Source organism: Pogona vitticeps, chromosome 3 (assembly GCF_051106095.1).
Source record: "Pogona vitticeps strain Pit_001003342236 chromosome 3, PviZW2.1, whole genome shotgun sequence".
Taxonomy (NCBI): Eukaryota; Metazoa; Chordata; class Lepidosauria; order Squamata; family Agamidae; genus Pogona; species Pogona vitticeps.
The window spans coordinates 69,795,059-69,818,204 of NC_135785.1; the positions used below are offsets into that span (position 1 = coordinate 69,795,059).

The following is a 23,146-nucleotide window of genomic DNA, read 5'->3' on the forward strand; positions in this document are numbered from 1 at the left end:
TCTGTATATATTCACAGCCTTTATATATACTTGCAGCATTCAGAGAATATAGTCTCTGTGTCACTTTTGTAGACAGACGTTTCCCACTCATTTCCTGTGTTACCAATAATCTATCAAATAATAACAGAAAAATATTAATGTAGTTCCTGTTTACCTTATTGATCCACAACATAATGAACAAACAAGCCATAGGGATAAAATTTAGATGTATCGAATTAAATCCATAACTGTTGGGGCATAACATAGTACAAAATGTTTTCCTAGAACGTACCTCCTGTTCAAAATGAAGCAGGGCAAAGGCTAATATAGTTTTGTCAAGAGAACAAGCTGGCCATCACAAACACTCTTTTCCAGCAACACAAGAGGCGACTCTACACATGGAAATCACCAGATGGGCAATACCGAAATCAGATTGATTATGTTCTCTGCAGCCAGAGATGGAGAAGCTGTATACAGTCAGCAAAAATGAGACCTGGAGCTGATTGTGGCTCTGATCATCAGCTTCTTATACTGTAGCAAAACTTGAGCTTAAACTGAAGAAAGTAGGAAAAACCATTGGGCTAGTCAGGTATAATCTAAACCAAATCCCTTATGAATACACAGTGGAAGTGAAGAACAGATTTAAGGAGCTAGATTTGGTGGACAGGAGTGCCTGAAGAACTATGGTTGGAGGCTTGTAACATTGTACAGGAGGCAGCAACAAAAACCATCCCAAGGAAAAGGAAATGCAAGAAAGCAAAGTGGCTGTCCAACGAGGCCTTACAAATAGCAGAGAAGAGAAGGGAAACAAAATGCAAGGGAGATAGGGAAAGCTACAGAAAATTGAACACAGACTTCCAAAGAATAGCAAGGAGAGACAAGAGGGCCTTCTTAAATGAACAGTGGAAAGAAATAGAGGATAATAATAGAAAGGGAAACTCCAAAGATCTGTTCAAGAAAATTGGAGATATTAAAGAAACATTTTGTGCAAAGATGGACATAATACATGACAAAAATGGTAGGAACTTTACAGAAGTAGAAGACATCAAGAAGAGGTGGCAAGAATAAAAAGGTAAAGGTTCCCCTTGACAATTTTTGTCCAGTCGTGTTCGACTCTAGGGGGCGGTGCTCATCCCCGTTTCCAAGCCATAGAGCCAGCGTTTTGTCCGGAGACAATCTTCCGTGGTCACATGGCCAGTGCGACTTAGACACGGAACGCTGTTACCTTCCCGCCGAGGTGGTCCCTATTTATCTACTCGCGTTTGCATGCTTTCGAACCGCTAGGTTGGCGGGAGCTGGGACGAGCAACGGGCACTCACTCCGTCGCGTGGATTCGATCTTGCAACTGCTTGGTCTTTTGACCCTGCAGCACAGGCTTCTGCGGTTTAGCCCACAGCGCCACCAGAGGAATTATACCAGAAAGATCTGGATGTCCTGGACAACCCAGATAGCGTGGTTGTTGATCTTGAGCCAGACATCCTGGAGAGTGAAGTCAAGTGGGCCTTAGAAAGCATGGCTAACAGCAAGGCCAGTGGAAGTGATGGCATTCCAGTTGAACTATTTAAAATCTTAAAAGATGATGCTGTTAAGGTGCTACACTCAATATGCCAGCAAGTTTGGAAAACTCAGCAGTGGCCAGAGGATTGGAAAAGATCAGACTACATTCCTATCCCAAAGAAGGGCAATGCCAAAGAATGCTCCAACTGCCGTGCAATTGCACTCATTTCACATGCTAGCGAGGTTATGCTCAAACTCCTGCAAGATAGGCTTCAGCAGTATGTGCACTGAGAACTCCCAGAAGTACAAGCTGGATTTCGAAGGGGCAGAGGAACTCAAAACCAAATTGCTAACATGCGCTGAATTAGGGAGAAAGCCAGAGAGTTCCAGAAAAACATCTACTTCTGCTTCATTGACTATGCAAAACTGGAGTGGACCACAGCAAACTATGGCAAGTTCTTAAAGAAATGGGAGTGCCTTACCACCATATCTGTCTCCTAAGAATTCTATATGTGGGACAGGAAGCAACAGTTAGAACTGGATATTGAACAACTCATTGGTTCAAAATTGAGAAAGGAGTACGACAAGGCTGTATATTTTCTGCCTTCTTATTTAACTTATATGCAGAAAACATAAATCAAAAGGCTGGACTGGAGGAATCCCAAGCCGGAATCAAGATTGCCGGAAGAAATATCAACAACCTCAGATATGCAGATGATACCACTCTGATGGCAGAAAGTGAGGAGGAATTAAAGAACCTCTTAATGGGGGTGAAAGAGGAGAGCGCAAAAAATGGTCTGAAGCGCAACATAAAAAACCTAAGATCATGGCCATTGGTCCCATCACCTCCTGGGAAATAGAAGGAGAAGATATGGAGGCACTGACAGATTTTACTTTCTTGGGCTCCATGATCACTGCAGATGGGGACAGCAGCCATGAAATTAAATGACGCCTGCTTCTTGGGAGGAAAGCGATGACAAACCTAGACAACATTTTAAAAAGCAGAGACATTACTTTGCTGACAAAAGTCCACATAGTCAAAGCATGGTTTTTCCAGTAGTGTTGTATGGAAGTGAGAGCTGGACCATAAAGAAGGCTGACCACCAAAGAATTGATGCTTTTGAATTGTGGTGCTGGAGGAGACTCTTGAGAGTCCCCTGGACTGCAAGGAGAACAAAACTATCCATTCCGAAGGAAATCAGCCCTTAGTGCTCACTGGAAGGACAGATCCTGAAGCTGAGGCTCCAATACTTTGGCCATCTCATGAGAAGAGAAGTCTCCCTGGAAAAGACCCCGACGTTGGGAAAATGTGAAGGCAGGAGGAGAAGAGGACGACAGAGGACGAGATGGTGGGACAGTGTCACCAAAGCTACCAACATGAATTTGACCCAACTCCAGGAGGCACTGGAAGACAAGAGGGCCTGGCGTTCTCATGAGGTCCAAAGAGTCAGATGTGACTTAACGACTAAACTATGACAACCTCCTGCCATATTTTTAAAAAGCTACAGGCTTTGATTAGTAATTGGGTCAGCTGTGTAGACCCTTGTGAAATATGGTGATATGCACCACTGCCAAAGACTTATCTGGATGGCGTTTCATTTTCTCCGAAAGAATGTATTTACATCTGTGATATTCTCCCAGAGTTCTGTCACCAGAGGCTGAAATGGTGTATGAGACATAGGCCTTGTCTACATCCCATTTTGGAGTGGGCTGGAGCAGCTGAATAGGGTCACTAAGAGGTCTGGTGTGCCATTTGGTAGAATCTTCACATCCAAATGGCATATGGTAATTAAGCATCCTTATTTAGTCCAAACCAACCCAATGTCAATTTAGCATCATTGTGAAGTGGCTTAAGGAGAGAGCCACTTCAGGGTTTAATTTAATTTTCAAGTTCCTAAGTGCCTTATGAGCCAGGCATTTGAAATGTTAACTAAATGGAGAAATGTTACATGTTACCAGAATTAACCACCCTATATTGTATGATCATCTTTTGTTCCCTTTTCTGATTGCTTTCCACGTGAGAAATTAAGTGATCAGCTATTAAGAAGGTGTTCATGGCTCTGATGCTCTTCTAATGGTATTTAATCCCCAAGGAGGCACAGTTAATTCTGGTATAGTTATTTTTACAGTACAAAACAATTTTTAGCGTTCACTTTGGTACCAGAAGTACTGGTTTTTGTGTTTGTTGTTTGTATACTATTTTTATCTGTGGCCTGTTTTGAGTGTGGACTCAGACTGTAAATTATTCCAGAATCCATTTTGAAGAATATCAAATATTATAAATAAATCAGCACATGACTGAGTGGGGAAAAGATTGATTTGTTGTTTGTGGTATGTTTATGTGGTGTGGGGAGGATGCTTCAGTGGTATCCTGCTATATTGCTTGCTAATCAATATGAAATGAAATCCCTCATGAACTATGTTGATACAAGTCCTCCTGAAATGAAGGAATAAGTTCTCATGCAAGATCTGATTAATTTTAAGGGAGTCGCTAAACAGTTTCTCCCCCTCCCCAGAAGATTTGTGCTAGGAGATTTTCGTATGTAAATTTCATGCATGCTGGTTTAGTTTTTGCTGGCTGGGGGATTCTGAGAGTTATGAGTAGACATGGTCTAGAGGGGCGGGGTATAAATTTAATAAATAAAAATAAAAATAATAAAAATAAAAAAATATTATGATCCCCAACTCTTACATGTTGGGACCTCTTGAAAATAAATTCTAGAGAAAGTTGAAGGGGGGGGGAAATGGGGTGGGATAAATGTGCCATCTTACTGCCATTTGAAACAAGATGCTTGACTGACAAAGGATGCAGTCTGTGGAAAGGAATTGGCTGTGCTTTTATTTGGGAAGCTGCTTCTACTGGAGGCAACAATATATGTGTTTATTTTCTTTCCCCCGGATTTAAGCAAAGGAGTTGGCGTCCTGTAGAGGAAACACAGCCAAGCAATATTCAACAGAGTTTTCTCCCATCATATTTCGAAAGGTTGAAAGGTCCCTGCAAGGGTTCATTGTTTGGTCCTATGGCTTTATTTTTCTTCTACAGAAGCTCTTTGTTCAGGTCCTTAATGTATTGGGAAGTGGGGGCAGGGCGGGGAGGTGCAGAGTACAGGTTAGAAGGCAGGATAACAATGAAAGCTGCAGCCTAGGCCCTTTGTACATGGCATGAATGTGGATTGAACCTGGGAACAAAGGACATGCTTTGGAAAACAGTCATAGGCAGCTAGAACATTTCAGCTAAAAGCAGGGTGTGTGCATTTGTTGGTGTGTGTTTCTATGTGTGTAAGTTTTATTTCCAGCAAGCCTTCTATGCATACATTCCCTAAAGGAAAAGGCAGGAACACTATTCACTACAAATGTTTTTGGCTTTGCACATGTGTAATAATAAAGCAAGTAAGTTCTGGAGGGAATGAACAGTTTCCAGATCATAACAGCTGCATGCCATTGGTTAACAGAGTGAGGTCCTCATTTGCATTCTGCAGAAATAACGCAAAGGAATCCAGTCCATCAAACTGCTTGAACTGTCATGAGAAACACTGGGAGCTTTTCACCCACAGCTCACCCGGGCTTTGTAGCGGAAAAGTGACTTTAAGTGAACAGTAATAGAAATACAAATCCAGCAGTTGCTTAAGAGCAGTGGTGGGATTCAAATAAATTAACAACCGGTTCTATGTCCTAATGATAAATAAATAAATAAATAAATAAATAAATAAATAAATAAATAAATAAATAAATAAATAAATAAATAAATAAATAAATAAATAAATAAATAAATAAATAAATAAATAAATAAATAAATGCCCAGGGCAGTGGGATCTGATGAGGGTTTCTTCCATAGTGGTCTCCCTACTGCCTATTATCACAACTACCTCTCACATTATTAAGACATCTGGATAACTGTACTGTATCTCTTTGGGCATACCACTGCTGTTACCCTCACCATGGGCTTGTGCCAAAAACGCACACACAAACACACACACACCTCACAGTGAGTGCTTATGACCAAGTTTGACAGAGAACTGACACATCTTTCCTTTACCTCCAATTTCGCCCTATAGCTCACCAGTAAAAATTGCTTCCCTCCCCTTTCCTGCTCCTGAAATGACTGATAGCTCAGTTTGTTGTTAACTGGAGGCCACCTTTGCACACCTGCAGAAGTTGTTGCTGACAAATCCATTAAAGCTGTTAATCAAATTTCTATTCCAAAGAACTCGACCTCTCCATTTCCCCCCATATCAAAAATCAAGGAACTGTCATACCCTAGTGACGAACCCTGTCACATCTGCTCTGTGGATCTCTGTACTTCTACTGCAACACACAAAGGAATTTGACCAGAAATTTAAAACTTCAGAAGATTCCTGGTGAAAAGAATGTGAACAACTGCTCTTCCAGGTGTAGGGATTTACCTTACAAAATATCTACAGGGCCCTTTGGCATTACTGAGCATGCACGCGCGCACACACACACACACAAAATAACTCTTTTTGAAAACCAGAATTAGAATTCTAGCCACTTTGGGAAGAAGGAGGAGGTGGACTTTGCAACTTACAGACTTTGCGGCAAAAATTGAGACCAGGGGCAACAGACGTTGCTCACCCCTGCTGTACATAGATATTATATTTAAATTATTCAAGAGAATTATGCTTCTCATAAGTTTCCTTAAACTGCTGTTGTGCTACACAAAACTTTAATTTGCTAAAACCCAGTCTGTGTCTAAAATATAGAAAATTAGACACATTTTTCTCCCCATATCTGCACACATGGGAAAATAGTAAAACTGCATAAGAACCTAAGAGGAGCCCTGCTGGATTAGGCCAAGGACCCATCTCAGTCCAGCATCCTGGATCTCTCAGTGGCCCCATCAGATGCCTCTGGGAGCAAAGAGACAACTAGACTCCTGTCTCCTGATCCCCCTTCCCTGCATCTGGAATTTGAAAGGACCTTCCTTTTAAGCCTGGAGACCTCAGCAACCACTGCCTCAGGGTCAAGCCTGTAGTTATGCAGAGTGTGACAACTACCTCATGTCATGAAATGGCAGGAAATTATTAGTAACTTAGGGTTACTTGTTGTATTTTTACTGACAGGATTGGGGAGAGGTGCTTGCAGGATTTTCTGCTTCATGTGTCATTAACACTACTTCACAAATTGTCTTTGGGTGGCCCTGAATGATTTCACATACCTTCATCAGTACATTATTATCTACTACAGCACTATCTAGTTATGGAAATATACAGATTGAAAAGGAACAAGACAGGGATGTAAAAACATGTTGACTCAGCAGTAGGCTGCCAGACACTTCCTCCCCCCACCCCCCAATTCACCAACAATGTGGTTGTCGAAGTTCCTCTGGCTTTTGTTCTCTTAACTGCAGTTTAACATTATCAATGACTTGTTTCCATAAATGTTTACTGGAAGCTACCTCTAGACTGCTCCTATTTCATGCCCCAAAGCTACCACATTTGTAACGAAATTGTAGGCTGGTAGTATTAATGATGACAGTGAAGTAGAATTCTCTCCAGAGAAATTTTTCAAGAGAAATCAAATTTTTCACAGAGACAAAATAGGACATGCTTATATGCTTGCAAATAATAACATCCTGCCTTTCACAACAACCCTTAACATTAAGTAATGCAATTCAGAGAGGGACAGACTGGGACTCCAGAGTCCTGCATTCGAATTCCCATTCAGGCGTGGAAACTCACTGAGGGCGTGGAACTGGTAAAACGTAAAGCCACTCCTTAGATATCTCAAATATCTTTAAATATCTCACTTGCCTTGAAAGGCCCATTAGGGTCATCTTGAATGGCACATAACACACATGTAAAGCAAAGATGAACTTGAGAATAACTCTCAAATTCTCTGACCCCTTCTGAAGAAAAAGTTCTTACCACAAAGCAACAGTAACAAAGCTTTTTCTGTAGCACAAGCAAGAGAGGGCTGCCACCCTGGGATTTGGAACTGGTCTCTGAACAACGTCACAATCATTTAATCCCTCCCCATTCCAGGTTCTGCAGAAAAGCTGGAGGCAACAGGAAAAGAGGAAAACCAAATGTGAGATGGATTGACACCATCAGAGAACCCACAGGGTTGAGTTTGCAGCAGCTGTGCAGGGCTGTTGAGGACAGCACAAAGGGGCAATGTTGATAGCATGTAACAACAACAGAAGCTTAAAACAGCTTGCTGACACAAAGAGGACTGTCCCAATTAACAAAATTACGATCATCTTTGCAGACACCCTTGGCCTGATCAGATCGTATGGCAGATACCCTGGACTGCCAAAAAAGATGAGTAAGTGGGTTCTCGATCCAATTAAGCCTAAATTATCTCCAGAGGCAAAAAGAAAAAAAACCACAAACAAACAAACCTGAGGCTGTCCTACTTCGGGCACATCATGAGAAGGCAGGCATAGATTGAAAAAGACCATAATATTTGGAAAGGTGGAAGGCAGCAGGAAAAGAGGAAGGCTAAATGCAAGATAGACCTACTCCCTAAGGAAACCACAAGCTTGAGTTTGCAACAGATGGGCAGGGCTGTTGAGGCCAGGCCATGTTGGAGATTGCTCATTCCTGGGGTCACCCTAAGTAGGGGTGGAATTTGACTAACAGAAACCACAGGCTTTGTATGGATTCCCTGCATCTAACTGCCAATTCCAAAAAAGTTGAAAGGTTATTCCCTTAATTGGTTGTTGTGAGTTTTTCGGGCTCTTTGGCCATGTTCTGAAGGTTGCTCTTCCCGAAAAACCCACAACAACCATCAGATCCCGGCCATGAAAGCCTTTGCAAATAAATGCCCTTACCAGCTTTTAAATTTTTTAATCATCATCATAATAAAATATAATGCCATCCCCTCCTCCTGACCAAGCCTGGTTCCCCATTAGTTTTTCCATAGATCCTAAATACTAGATTTCTGCATACCAATGAAAAAAGTGGCATGTTATGCCCTCCCTCCCTGAAAATCTAAACATAGTGGCCTATATCATAAATGTTCATTTTCCCTTGAAAGGACATCACTGGAGGGAGGCAAATTAACTTCATGTTAAAAAGCATTAACTCATGGTGGCAAAATTTGGTTATGTTTCTTGGGGCACCTGATGAACACAATTAAACTTAAGCATGTGTTAATCACAAATACAGGAATAGTCTGGCATATTAGGACTCTGGAGACCAGGGTTCAAATCCTCACTCAGCCATGGAAATTCACTAGGAGTGGAAATTGTAAAATCACTCTTTAAAAACATATACTTTTTTTGAAAACCTAGTTGCTGTAAGTTAATTTTGCATAACTAATTAATCACCAACAGGCTTCTGACCTTTTTTCTCCAAAGTTCAGGTACTTATTTATTTCAAAAATTAGAAGTATCAAATTTTCTAAACTCAAACACAATAACAATTACATAAATGCTAAAAGGTCCTAAAGGGAATCCTGTTGAAATAATTTTCAAAATATATTTTACATGATAAAATATCATTTCATTTTCCTCCTTCCATTTCTCAAGACTGCATGGCAAACAGCTAAGGCAGGGAAATATTTAATAAAAAGCGGCTTTATGCTCAGACATAGCATTATACTTACCTACTTACTTGAATAATCTTAAAAATGAAAGCTTGTGAAAGCCAGTTTGAACAGTCCTCTGAAGATGCTGGTCACAGAGACAAATGCAGCATGCATGCTTGAATTAACATGCTCTGTGTGCCCTTTCCTCCTCTTCCTCTCAGTCCCTCCGGCCCCCACCCCCACCCCCAGCCTGAAGGTCTGGATAGTTCAGATTTCCCTTTGATATGTTGATCTGCTCTGCTTTAACCCTGGCCTGGTGGTAAATCTTACTAGTGTTAAAAAGCTGATAGCTGTCTTCCTGTTTTTGAGTGAGCGATCAATGTGTGCCATTTGTCTCCACAGATTGTCAGAGCAACAGCCTTAGTTAAGTTTAACTTGGGAAAAAAAACATAGCCCCCCTCCCCCCCTTCCTCGCTGGTCACCTGGCCTTTAGGAAACAGTTCGGCGAACTGTTATCAGATTTAGGAAACGGATCGATGGAACCGGTGCGAACCTGCTGAATCCCACCTCTGCTTAAGAGAAATCCTTCCTTGTGACTCTAGCAGTTCCTTGCTTCAAAGGAACCACTTTTTTTTCAGGGTGGCAAAATCAAGGGAGCCTATTGTCTTCCTGCTGCACCTGGATGGCTTACAGAGTGCTTCCTCTGCAGCAAAGGGCTTTCCCCTGATGACAAATTTTGTCCTCTATACAGTGTGCATGTTGGATGTGGAGAGGCATGAGACGCCAAGGAGACTCCTGACCAATACAGTGAATTGCTGGAAATAGGCATGCCAGACTTGTCACTCAGGAAACTGTCATGCCATTAAATTCATTTTATCAAAGACCGGAAGGAAAAGCTGCCATTTGACCAGCTGAAATGCTTGCAAAGTATTTTTTCAGAATGCATTGTTTACTTCAGTTGCTGGTTGTATTTACATATAATTTTATGTAGCATTCTTTGCATTTCAGTTTATGTTCAAGGAAGATGGCACTCTCAAATAATCTCATCTGCTTGAAGTTTGTCTCTCTTGATCTGTGGTTCCCAACCTTTTTTTGAGTCGTGACCCACTTTTATGACAGCCAAGTAACCTATGACTCCCCTCCGCCATGTTTGCATAAAAACACATTTTAATGGGGTAAAGTAATCTCTTCTCAGAAAGTAGAGGCTTCTTTGTCCCCCAAAGTGCCTGTTTCTCATACACACACACATGCACACTAACTTTAATATCTGGTTTCAAAATATCATGGAAGGAATTATTTAACAAGGGATACAACACATATAAGGCAATCTGTGACACACACCTCAGAAAACACTTTATGATCCCCTTGAGGTTCATGACCGCCGGGGTTGTGAAACACTGCTCGGGATCCTTGTGTCCTCTGCCTTGACCCCCATCAACCCTATCATTCTCTTTACAAAGATGATTCAGTTTCATCTCACATTTCATATTGTTAGTTTCAGATTGTGTACTCATTTCTACTTGCTGTCATCATGTTCCCTCTTGTTGTCTTTGTCTTCTTTTTCTTTTCTGTATAACACGAAGGATATATGCAGTGGAAGTTTGATTACAGTAGTTTCTATGGACGGAAAAGAGCAGATACGGATTAAATGGTTTTCAATGCATTCCTATGGGAAGTGCAGATTCAACATAAGAACTTTTCAACTTGAGAACCACCTTCCAATACGGATTAAGTTCTTAAGTAGAGACCCCACTGTATAATAATCTGAGTATCAGGGTATGTGAGTTGTTGGGTTTTTTTTAAAAAAAGATCTTAAATGGGAAAAAAAGAATTCTAAAGGAGGTAGGGGTTGCTATTTCAGATGCTAGGGTAGCATAAAGGTTTCATTGTTTTGTTGGGGTGAGGAAAGAGGTTCAGCAAGTGCCATTGGTCTGTTTTGGAAGATAGTGCACCTAAAATTCAAACAGGGCATTGGGCGGTGATACAATTTCTAGTAATTATAACTAAAACAATACATTTATAGTGTTCTGTCATCAAACAAAATACATAGCAATACTTTTTTTCTCGAATACCTGATAATAATACAGTACTTGGGCCCACTAAACAATAACAATATACTTAAAGTGTGTAAAATCTGTAGGCTTTCAAAAACGAAGGTAGCATTTGTGGTCTGCAGTATGGAGGGTACTGTGTAACAAGGCCATCCATTTCTCTGAACAATACCTCAATCGGACGGACCAGGCAGCACCCAATGTTGCTTAGAACTGATGTTCTTTTGTTTTATAGGAACTCACACTGATCTGCATATCAAGGTAGATTTCTTTGCAACTTAGGAGAGCCTTGTAAATATCTCATCAGAATTTCCTTTTTAGGTTTGCTTATGCTCATGGCAAGGAAAATCCCAACATTCCTTTAAAAGGCCCATTGACATTGTTTTAGTGTTTCTGTGCTGAATCCTCTTTTGAACAAAAAAGGGTGGCTTTTTCAGACAGCATTTACTTTGTCCTGTATGCATGTTTGCTTTGATGGCACCTTGAAATCTTTACTGTCAAGATTTCTTTAGAGTGAACCTATGGGCATGATATTCTGCTCCAGAAACCATGCTGCACATTGAAGCTTAATAGCAGCTCAGAAATGCCAGTGGATTCTGGTCTCCACAAAGTGGAAAGCTCCGCTTTTTACAGGCTGCCTATTTTGAACTGTTTATCTGTTTTAATTTGGGAAACGTATTAATTCCTCTCCTGCTCCTCCTTCTTTTTTGGCACTTAGGAGTTCAGATTCTGAAGAAGCATTTGAGACGCCAGAATCCACGACACCTGTGAAGGCCGCACCTCCACTACCATTGCCACCACCTGAAATTGCAGCATTTGACATAGAAGAACAGGAAGTAAAGCCACAGCTTCCACCAGAGGACACAGGTATCGATTACAGAATACAGTGGACCCTCGACTTACGAAGGCCCCTACTTACGGAAATTTCTAGGTACGAAAAGCTCCAGCTGCAAAATTTTAGTTTGACTTGCGGCCGGAGCTTCGACCTATGAAAGGTGGGGGAAAGGGCGGGAAATTCAAAGCAGTTCCCGCTGCCCTCTTGACTCCTGTCCCTGGTGCCCTCTGCCTCCTGTGGACAGGAGGCAGAGGGCACCAGGGACAGGAGACAAGAGGGCAGTGGTTCCAGCTTTCTAAGCCCCCAAAGCCAAAACCGATCCACCCAAAAGCCGCTCCATGCCCGCTGCCAGCTTTTGGGGCTTAGAAAGCTGGACCCACTGGCCTCTTGTCTCCTGTCCCTGGTGCCCTCTGCCTCCTGTTCCTATGGGGATAGGAGGCAGAGGGCAGCAGGGACAGAAGGCAGAGGGCAGCGGGTCCAGCTTTGGAAGCCTGAGATTTTTTTCCCCTTTGGCTGGAACAAATTAGATGGTTTTCAATGCATTCCCATGGGAAATAGATCCTCGACCTACGGAATTTTCGACCTGTGGCCACAGTTCCAGTACGGATTAATTCCGTAAGTCGAGGGTCCACTGTAAATGAAGGCGGGGACAGTTCTCTGCATAGGAATGGAGAGGATATTGAACTTTTTTTCCCTCATCAGTGATTCTGTGCTTTGCTTGTAAAAGGTGCCCTTACATCTTTAAGTAGAAATGAGGGGGAAAAAACTAGAGTGGTACCCCAGGAGAGCTACTGCCGCCAGTTAGTGTAGAATTAGGCCAGTGTTTTGACTGTTGTGTTGTATTAGCCACTTCATATGTGCAATTGGAGTTACACTCCAGTGGTGGTAGCCCCGTTACAGTGTTTGCTTGTGGGATCGCTTATGAGATATAGCTATGAAAAAGGAGTTATTCTAGTTTTTGTGAAATTTTTGCCCAAAATTTACAATTTTGCTGTGAAGGAAAGAAATAATCCATTTCCTCAACAAAACCCATTTAATCAACAACACATGTTTATTCATGACTACTTCTTCAAGTCTTTCTTCTTTCATAGCAGTCAGTGTTAACTCCTATTCTAATAAAAGCCCACTGAGAAAATCTTTTACACTCACCCATCTCTTTCTGCCCTCCTACCAAACCATATGTGACTAGTGTAGTGTTAACTCATCATATGTCTGTCATGGAGATTAGTGAATAAATTCCTGCTTTTATTTGTTTATTTTTATTTATTTATTTATTTATTTATTTATTTATTTATTTATTTATTTATTTATTTATTTATTTATTTATTTATTTTATTTTTATTTTTTTATTTTTTTATTTAAACAATAAAATCTTGCATGGAAATGATAGTATTGGTGTGTTAGATTTTGTTCACTCTGAGGGCCACACTATACATTACCCACAGCCTGTCTTTAGAAGATGGAATTCCTTAAGTGCTGAAAAACCTGATTGTCACAGCTTGTCCTGCCTCCTCTTGTTTCCAGGTTGCTTGCTCAGCTTTGTGATTAGTCATTGTAAACACAGGTTTTATTTGCAAATATGATTGTTCAGTCAAGAAATCTTCCTGCACTGCATTTCTTGAAGGTTAACAGATTTTAGCTGTTAATCATAAGGTATCTACAATACATGCTTTGGCCCTAAGTATGGGCAGTAACTGTCATGTTTCCTTGGTAGTTCTGTGCTGTGGGTAGAATGTAGCAAATGCTTAGAAGATATTGGACAAAATCCTGTTGCTTAGCACAGTACATTTTATTGGGAGTAGGCTCATTAGATCAGTGGGGATCTGGTGAGTCAACTCTGCCACAAGGTTTATTGATGCAGATGGGTCTACTTTTTTGTGTGTCTTTACTGTAGTGCAGCAAGTCAGAACTAGAATAGGGCCATTTGAATCAATGGAACTTATGGAGGTGTTGGCTTACCAAATCCCCATTGATTTAATGGACCTTTGTTTAGTCGTTCGGTCATGTCCAACTCTTCATGACCCCATGGACCAGAGCACAGCAGGCCCTCCTGTCTTCCACTGCCTCCCGGAGTTGGGTCAAATTCATGTTGGTAGCTCCGCTGACACTGTCCATCCATCTCATCCTCGGCCATCCCCTTCTCCTCTTGCCTTCACACTTTCCTAACACCGGGGTCTTTTCTAGGGAGTCTTCTCTTCTCATGAGATGGCCAAAGTATTGGAGCCTCAGCTTCATGATCTGTCCTTCCAGTGAGCACTCAGGGTTGATTTCCTTCAGAATGGACAGGTTTGATCTCCTTGCAGTCCAGGGGACTCTCAATAGTCTCCTCCAGCACCACAGTTCAAAATGGACCTATAGTGCAATTTAATTTGCTAAGCAACAGGATTTTGTCCATTGTGTGTTGAACACCCTTATTATGGTAGTGAACCTCAGCTGTAGGAAGACATTACCCAGGAGCTAAATGTCTCACAGAGTTTCCGTTTTCCCTATAAAGCCCAAGGAAGCTAGAGGGAAACAAGTTAAAACAGACAGCTTTTTGTTTAGTTTGCTCTTGCCTCCTTGATACATGAAGTGAAGGTAGATGTTTGAGAATTACTGTCCCCTGTTTATACATCACATTTTAAGAGCACTGCCTGCTGCTAGCATAATCACCACATAGAATGTGACAAAACCCTTTATTATTGGAATTTTCCAGGAGGCTGTACAGACTTCCTCCTCTTTCTCATTTGCTATTTTCTTTTCACAGTAACAAATGGCTTTAAATTTATCGTTATTTGAGAAAAAAGGAGATTAATTTCCACATTTGCTGCAGACATGTAAATGAGGGGGAGAGGAAGCTTGCATATGCTAAATAAGATTTGGTCTGTAATTACAAAACTAGCCTGCCATTCACTCTGAACCCTCTGATTATTCATACTTGTTCCTGTATTCTTTCTGTCCCTATAACCCTCCTTTTTCCTTTCACTTCACCTGCACTTATTCAGTAGAAAGTGCCTTTGTCTTTAGTTGTCAGTAATGAACTCTGCTGTGTTAGCAGTATTTTGTTTGAAAATTCAACTGAGATAAAGAATATCATCTGAACTTTAAACGCAATCCAGGCAATTTGAATGTTTTATGTATGTCTGATCTCCATAAGTTATATCTCTATCTTTATTTATTTATATTCTAAGCATCTCCTGTTTCAGGTAAATTTAATTCTTGATATAGTTCCTAGATACTTGTCCCAGAATGGCTTACAAATCCATTATTTTTCCAGAAGTCATTGCCCAATTGTTATAAAACAGAGAGAACAGAAGAGGGGCAGGATCTGTTCTCTATCATCCCAGAGTGCAGGACACGAAACAATGGGCTTAAGTTACAGGAAGCCAGATTTCAGTTGAATATCAGGAAAAACTTCCTAACTGTTAGAGCAGTAAGACGGTAGAACCAATTACCTTGAGAGGTGGTGAGTGCTGCAACACTAGAGGCATTAAAGAGAAACTTAGACAACCACCTGGCAGATATCCCTTGATTACTGCCTTGAGCAGGGGTTTTGACTTAATGGCCTTATAGGCCGATTCCAACTTCACTATTCTATGATTCTATGCTTCTGTGAAGCAAGAAAACAACAATTCTGTAATAATACAGTAGAGAATAAGAGAGTTTTAAATAGGTTTGCAATCATGGTGGTTATTTGCAAGTCTTAAGTTATGTGATTTCGTATTCCAAATCGGGGTGGATAAAGCACATACGCCCTCCCCTAGCATTGCACAGCCTCCAAGCCCATTCTCATCATTACTTATCTAAGCACTTTCTGATTGTTTGTTTGACTGATTAAAAAAAAAAAAAGGAGCTTCCAGCCATTCTTGGCCTAGTGTGGCCTGTGATGGGCTTTGGGACAAGAATTTGGGTACCAAGCTGGTTGACATTGCCCATCCTTGTTCTGAGTCATTAAGGAAATCAGGACCAAGAGTTGAGAATTAATTGCATAGAGCAGCAAGGGTAAAGGAGGTGTAGGAATAAACTTTTCACATTACGGCAAGCAGTCCTAGATATTGATCTGAAGAGAGAACATAGGTGTGTAAGTGAACTTGTGCTGGGCTATGTTTCTTCATGAGTGTCAGTTTGTTTACATTAGGTGTGAAAGGGAGAGGGAGCCTAAATATTCTCATAGTAGGCTTGAGAAGAAATGGTCCATGAAATACTGCAGCTGTGAAATACCTCCTAGGCACACAAATTCAACCTGCTTTTAAACTAATACCTTTTATTCTAGATTGGGATATTCACTTGGACTCTCTTAATGAAGATACTTTTAGGAGAAGACTTGTGATACAGAAAGGCATTACAGAATACAGTACATAAATATTTGCAGAGAAGCATAAATGGGGAGGGAGTTCTTTTTCATGTTAACATGTTATTCCTGAAAGATCCGACGGACAACAGCATTTAAAGCCACACTGCAAATCTTTTATAGGCTCTGTCTCTAAAGGCATATATGTTACATAACCACAAAGCTCCAGCCCCTGTGTTTAAATGTCAAAAGTAGTGAAACCCCTTTGTTGAAGCTCCTTTGAAGTGAAAGGGCAGCATTCTATTCATTTCTGATTCACTTCTGATGTCAAAAGGGCAGGAGCTAAAGAGTTCACATCCTCAGAGCTCCATTGTCTGTTGTTTGAGTCTTCCTGGGATGGCCATTGCTTGAGTCTCCCCTTCGATGTATGTGATGGGATTCCTACAATAATGTCATAATGTGATCCCTAACAAATGTGTGGGTTTTGAAAGCTTTCCATGTAGTCTTAGGTAAAGGTAAAGGTCCCCCTTGACAATTTTTGTCCAGTCGTGTTCGACTCTAGGGGGCGGTGCTCATCCCCATTTCCAAGCCATAGAGCCAGCGTTTTGTCCAAAGACAATCTTCCGTGGTCACATGGCCAGTGCGACTTAGACACGGAATGCCGTTACCTTCCCACCAAGGTGGTCCCTATTTATCTACTTGCATTTGCATGCTTTCGAACCGCTAGGTTGGCGGGAGCTGGGACAAGTGACGGGTGCTCACTCCGTCGCATGGATTTGATTTTACGACTGCTGGTCTTCTGACCCTGCAGCACAGGCTTCTGCGGTTTAGCCCGCAGCGCCACCACGTCCTTCCCCATGGAGTCTTAATGCAGTCAAAATATCAGCTTGCTCAAAATACACCATCCACTTGTCTAGTTTGCTGTGCCAGGAAGGCAGTGTCTGCATGCATTGATTTTGCTGATTGTTTCATTGTTATTTTTTGGGGGGGGGGGTTGAAGTCGGCATGTTCAATATGTCAGTTGAGAGTCTCATGGTGCAGTGGTAAAACTGTAGTACTGCAGTCCAGACTCTGCTCACCACCCGAGTTTGATCCTAATGGGCTCAGGTAGCCAGCTCGAGGTTGATTCAGTCTCCCATCCTTCCAAGTTCAATAAATTGAGTACCCAGCTCACTGGGAGGGGCAGTGTGTAGCCTGCATAATTAAATTGTGAACCACCCAGAGAGTGCTTCAAGTGCTATGAGGTAGTATAGAAACAGCATACTTTATGTTATACTGAATATATTTAATATAAAATTTGTGGTTGTTTCTTGGTAGAATTGAACCTGATGAGGACGCTCGAGGGGAAAGACTTGCTTTTATTGTTGGCACTAATTCGTGCTGATTGATCCGGGCTGGGGTGGGGGGGAGATAAACACATGGAAATGTTTGTCTTGTGTCATCTCTATAGGGCATAGGATTTTTAACTTCTTCAGTTTGATATCACTGAAATCAAGATGAAATATTTTGGCAAGTGTTTATTTAAGCACAGGCAATATTCATTTTTGGTATATCTCTTTATCTCTCCTAGTCCATCTAAGGTTCAGAAAAGAACAAGGGAACATGTGGGTGTAAAGAAAATGAAGTTTCACTTGCTGTGTAGTCTGGTTCCCACTTCCAAGAAGGGCAAAGGCTGCTGATGTAATATCATAATATAAATAAGAAACATGAGGTTTTAGTGAAAATATTTATTTATTTATTTATTTATTTATTTATTTATTTATTTATTTATTTATTTATTTATTTATTTATTTATTTATTTATTTGATTTATACCCCGCCTATCTGGGCGACTCATCCACTCTAGGCGACAATTTATTTTAAATTGTATGAAACAGAAAGATATCAGGAAATAAACCTAATAGCCATTGTTAATATCACTGGTTCAGGAATGTCTGGACTTTAAAAACTCCCCCAAGCTGAAAGGGATCTCTAAGGAGCCTCTGAAGCTGGTTAGGATATGAACCTTTTAACCATCAATAACAGCTTGTGGCCAAGGTTCCCTCTAAGCTGGGCACATGTGTGCATGCCTCTGTCTCCTTTCACGCAGCTATCTTCCCCATGATCCCAGTGATCACATTAGGTTCTGGTCACGACGGAACCCTGTGCACAGGGGAGCAGAGTTTCACGCACGAGAGGCAAAGCCCCACCATCGGAGCTGAAAGTTAGAGGGTACGTTGCTTATGGCCGATGATGTCATCAGCTTTCTTGGGTGTAAATTTTGCCACAGGATTTCTGCTACCAAGTTCATTGGTTCCTATTGCTGAAATTTTAACCATCAAAATGGTGCTTTATCTTCTACTTAAGTCAAAGTTCTGAGTCCAAACAGAACTGGAACTGTCTCTTTAAAAGGAATTTGATCAGTGTCCAAAAAATGAACTCATTGTGTGAAAAATGAACAACTGCTTATCTGGCTAGAGGAAGTCTAATTAAAAAACAGGTAACAAAATTCAACCACAATCCTTAGAATGGGAAAATTGCCCTTGCACCAAACTCTATGGTTTTATTAACATTCAGTTTTCTTAGTGTTTGAGACAACTTGAAGTGAGCAGTGATTTCTTCTGTATTTTGTACATTCTCTATATAAAAACATGTTCTTGAATTTGTGGGTGGGTGTGTTTGCTTAGATACAGATACTAGTTCTTTAAAAATAGAAAACCACACACATTTCATGAATAGTTGGGCCCATTGTTCTGAATTCAGAATTTGGCATCTTCTTAGAGCAAAAATTCCAGATTTCTTGCTTTTCTGATATGTATCCTTGAGAGTACTGCAGTTTCATATCATTTAGGCTGATGATCTGTTATGGATGTCCCAGATCATGGCATGGGAAGCTACTGGTTCATATCTAAGTTATTATAGGCAGAATTACTTTGGCATAAACATGGGCAGGACTGCAGTGTTAAAACTATATCTACAATACAGGAGTAAAAGATCTGGCATACAGCTCAATCACACATCCCCCCTTCAGAAAGCTGTTTCAATCACTCCTCGTGCCAGCTGGCATCACAAGGCGAAATGTTTGTGTTCATTCGCTCAAAATCAGACAAAACTGGCCATTGTTTCTCCTGTGTCCCTAAAGGTACTTTGAAGGCCAGGATATTTGAATGTGCAAAATGTTAAGTATGTGTGGTGAATTTTGCACACAAATAGTTATCACGTTGAGGCAATTTTTTTCCACCACAGGGAAATATTGAAAATGAAGGTAGTGCATCAGGGAGAAGACTGGAAAATAAATTTCATTCTGGATGCACAGGCATTTCATGTACAGGGGATTTTGACATCTTTTGAAAAGCAAGCATCTGCCTACGTGGACTGTAAGATGGTATGCTCGTAAAGACTAGATCCACATGCTTTTTCTGAACATTGGAATTGGCTTTATCTGCTTGGCCAAGCCTTTCCTAATATGCCAATCATGCATGTTATGCTTTCCCCTGAGTCACTCCAGAGACTTATTACTTCTATTGAGTCAGAGCCTTATGGGGTGCCCTAACAGCAGGCATTTCTAGACCTTGTCCAGGTATATTCACATTTCTGTGAGATAAACATACAATCAGGATAAACTGCAGAGTGAATTCCTTGCTGTAGTGTGTCTAGAGATGGACCAAAATAGCATATTGTGAAAATTTGGCTTTAACCTATGTAGTGTGTCTCTTGGGTAATGTCCCAGTTTGTATGAGTTGAGTCCTGTATTCGAGCTTGCATTGGCTAAAGTCCTGAGTAAGACACAACTAGAGAAGACCTATTAAATCACTGAGAATTTGGTGAGACAACTGCTCTGTAAGTCCCATTGGTTGTGTTAGCCTTCTTTAACTTATGCTAAGCAGTAGGATTTCAGCCATTGACTCAAACTGGAGCTTGCACCCAGCCTCATGGTTTCTGGTTGCAACTAACTTTTCTGTGCAACCAAGGAAAGACACCTCCTTGGCTGCACAGAGCTCTGAATGATGGGACAGTGTGCCTAAAAGGTCCTGTTTTTTTTTTTGTTGTTGTTGTTTTTTAGGGCATCAGGAGCAGGTAATACAGTCTTAGGTGATGTTGCATTAAAATAAGGTTTAATTTCTACAATTGACAGAATGATAGGTGTAAGAGTTCAATCAGGTGACATCCTGAACTGGTATGCTTCCAGATTCTCTCTCTCTCTCTCTCTCTCTCTCTCTGTGTGTGTGTGTGTGTGTGTGTGTGTGTGTCTGTCTGTCTGTCTGTCTGTCTGAGGTCTAGGAATAATACTTTTCAGCTTGAGAAACCATATGAAATTTAAAATAGTGGTGGAAAAAATAGAAAATTTTCTTAGGGGAGATAAAAATTCCAGGTTTTGGAGGCAGCATTGAAAGTGCCACAGGCAGATAATGCAGTCTGGATCACAGAGGCATCTGGTTTGATTCCAAAGACAGAAATATTTTAGTAGGGCTGAATTCAAATTAGTGCATCTTTGCAGTTAACATATGCACAAGAAGGGGAAAACTTAACTGTTACCGACTCCACTGCTGTCTTGAGGAACATCAAGGAACAGACCTTCCTCTGAAGGTATTGATTACTTTGGGAAAAATTCCCTGTCACATACAAACTGGAGTCTCATGGCCAGTGTTGAACAGGGATTGGCCACTGAGGTCCTTACTGCAGTTTTGATTATGACTTTGGCACAAGGACCCAATTGGCAAGACTTGTGGTTGCGGACACTTCTGATGGATCAGGTGATAAGATACTGAAATGTAGCTGGTGGAAGTCCTAGCATGTGCATCCCTAATTCCAGCCGTAACATGTTCCCTGAACTTCCATGGTCCTGCATGCCTGTAACATCCCACAAGTCCAAAATTCTTTGGGTTCCATCTATTGTCATTTTGTCTGGACTTTATTTATTTTACTTGTTGCTTAAAGCAGGGATGGGAAATCTTTAGCTCTCCAAGTATCATCAGCTGAGATTCCCAAAGACCCCAGCCAGTCTGAGGAATGTTAAGTAATTTGGGGAGTTATGCTCTAAAATGTTCCCCATCCCTGGTTTAAGATTCTTAAAGGCCAAAGGTTTTTGGTATGTGCGCTGCTCTCCTTATCCTACATAGAAAGAAAGTACGCTTCCAAAATATATATATTTGTGGCTGTTTTCACTGGGTAACATGTGTTTTAGATTTTCATTTATTTGTGTGATAGTTCGTGGAATAGCTCACTTTAAGAAAAGCAGCATTTAGCCTGTTAAACACATGTGCAAAACTGGGTGGTTAAACTAGCTACAAATAATTTTAACAATCCGTTAGCTATATGAAATACAATGAATTCTTTCCTCTCTTTCAGTGGCATTGAAAATCTGTGATTAGCTCTTCAAAATGTTTATTCTGTGATATTTCCCATTAAAAAAAAATTATGCCAGAAATTTAATCTGCACATATAGTGAAATAACCATAATTGCCTATTGGAGTACTGAAATGTGCTGTGAATATGCTTTTGGTTATGCCCTTTCACGGGATTTTAATGGACCTCATGCAGAGTAAAATAATTGTTAGGGAAAAAAGGGTTTAGGCAGCACATCTACTGGAAAGATCAGTGTTGACAGCTAGTAATAGTGATGTAAATTATTTTCAGCTGGATCGTCATCATATATGCCTTTTTAAAATTTGTTTTGTTTTATACTAGGATGAAAATGTTAATTATTTCTGCCCAAAAGTGGCAAAGTACACTGTATGGGTGGATAAGAGGTAATGATGACAGTCTAAATTAATCAGTGTACTGCAATTGTCATTGATCTCAGAAAACCATAGTATGAAACCCATTAGGTAGATGTAGATTTGTCACCATCTCATCAACTAACCTTCTTTGAAGGTTAGTCTTAGGCTAAACTACTGCTCAAAGTTGCTTTAAGGACAGGGTCAATTTAAATCGTTCCCATTAAATTAATTCGACTTTGGAGTTCAGTCTTTGGAATTCCTTTGCATCAAAATGTCTGTCCATCATTCTGGGGCTGCCTGTTCCTAATCATATATACTTCCTCATAGTAGGTTTGTTCATTTCCACAGGTAGATCAGAACTGTTCAGAGCACAAACAAAGCCAGTTAATTGAATAGATTTTTATGTTTTGCAAAATAGAATCACAGTAGTCTGCTAGGTTCTGAATAATGTTTTTATAAGATAGTTTTGAGTAATTCTTTATCGTTTCCTGAGAACATCATTGTGATATTTTTCTCTCTGACATCACCTCCCCTCAAAAAGGAACAGAATGTTAGGTTTCAGCAAAAAAAGAAGATAATGTATTCTGTATGAAATAATGACATATTCATAAGGCTTCATCCAAGCTCAGAAGAAGCTTTATCCTACCTGATTTACCCAATTTAATGGTGTAATTTTCCGTTGAAAAAGTTCAAGAGGGAGCAAATTTGATTTGTATGTGCTTCATAACTTTGTGTGCAACTGGCACATTTCTTGTATAGGTGTCAGGACTGAACAGATTGGCTAAGCCCGGGTGAACAAAATGCAGGGCAGTAGATGTTCTTGAACTGCAGCTCCCTCAGCCTGGGCCAGCAGAGCCAACAGTGAGATATCATGGGAGATACAAACCATCTACATCTAAACAATTGTGTTTGTCCTACCCTTAAAACTTAACTTTTGTTTATGGTAGTAACTGAACAGCTGTCTAATGACTTTTACCATCTCAGCAACTACATTTACATTTGTAAAATATAAGAATAGATTTTAAAACTGAAATTAAGTTGGGACAAACTTGATCCTGACCTTCTTACAAGTCATTTCCCTCTTGGCTTCTTCCTTTCTTCTTGTTTTAACTCTCAGTTCCAGATTATCTTGATTTCCATATATATTCATCTGAAAAAGAATGTACACCCTCTTTCAATTCCATGGTTTTACACATCAAGACATAATAAAAATCATCTGGTCCTTAGCAGGTCTGAAATACAACCTCAGATGAGCAAAGACACATGACATATTGAACCATGAATATTTTACAAAAATAAAGCCAAAATGGAGAAGCCATGTGTGA

At 40.6% G+C, this 23,146-nt stretch overlaps 1 protein-coding gene across 23 annotated transcripts in view; it reads left to right on the plus strand.

The window, feature by feature from the left end:
- TACC2 (transforming acidic coiled-coil containing protein 2) overlaps positions 1–23,146 on the plus strand; it is a 219,665-nt gene that overhangs the window by 137,302 nt on the left and 59,217 nt on the right. For all 23 annotated transcript variants that reach the window (XR_013543921.1, XM_078391167.1, XM_078391169.1 and 20 more), the window contains one exon: positions 11,737–11,885. Coding sequence is in view for 20 of the 23 variants with exons in the window: in XM_078391167.1 (XP_078247293.1) it covers positions 11,737–11,885 (149 nt within the window). In the remaining 3 variants the exon portion in view is untranslated. The remainder of the gene's footprint in view (positions 1–11,736; positions 11,886–23,146) is intronic.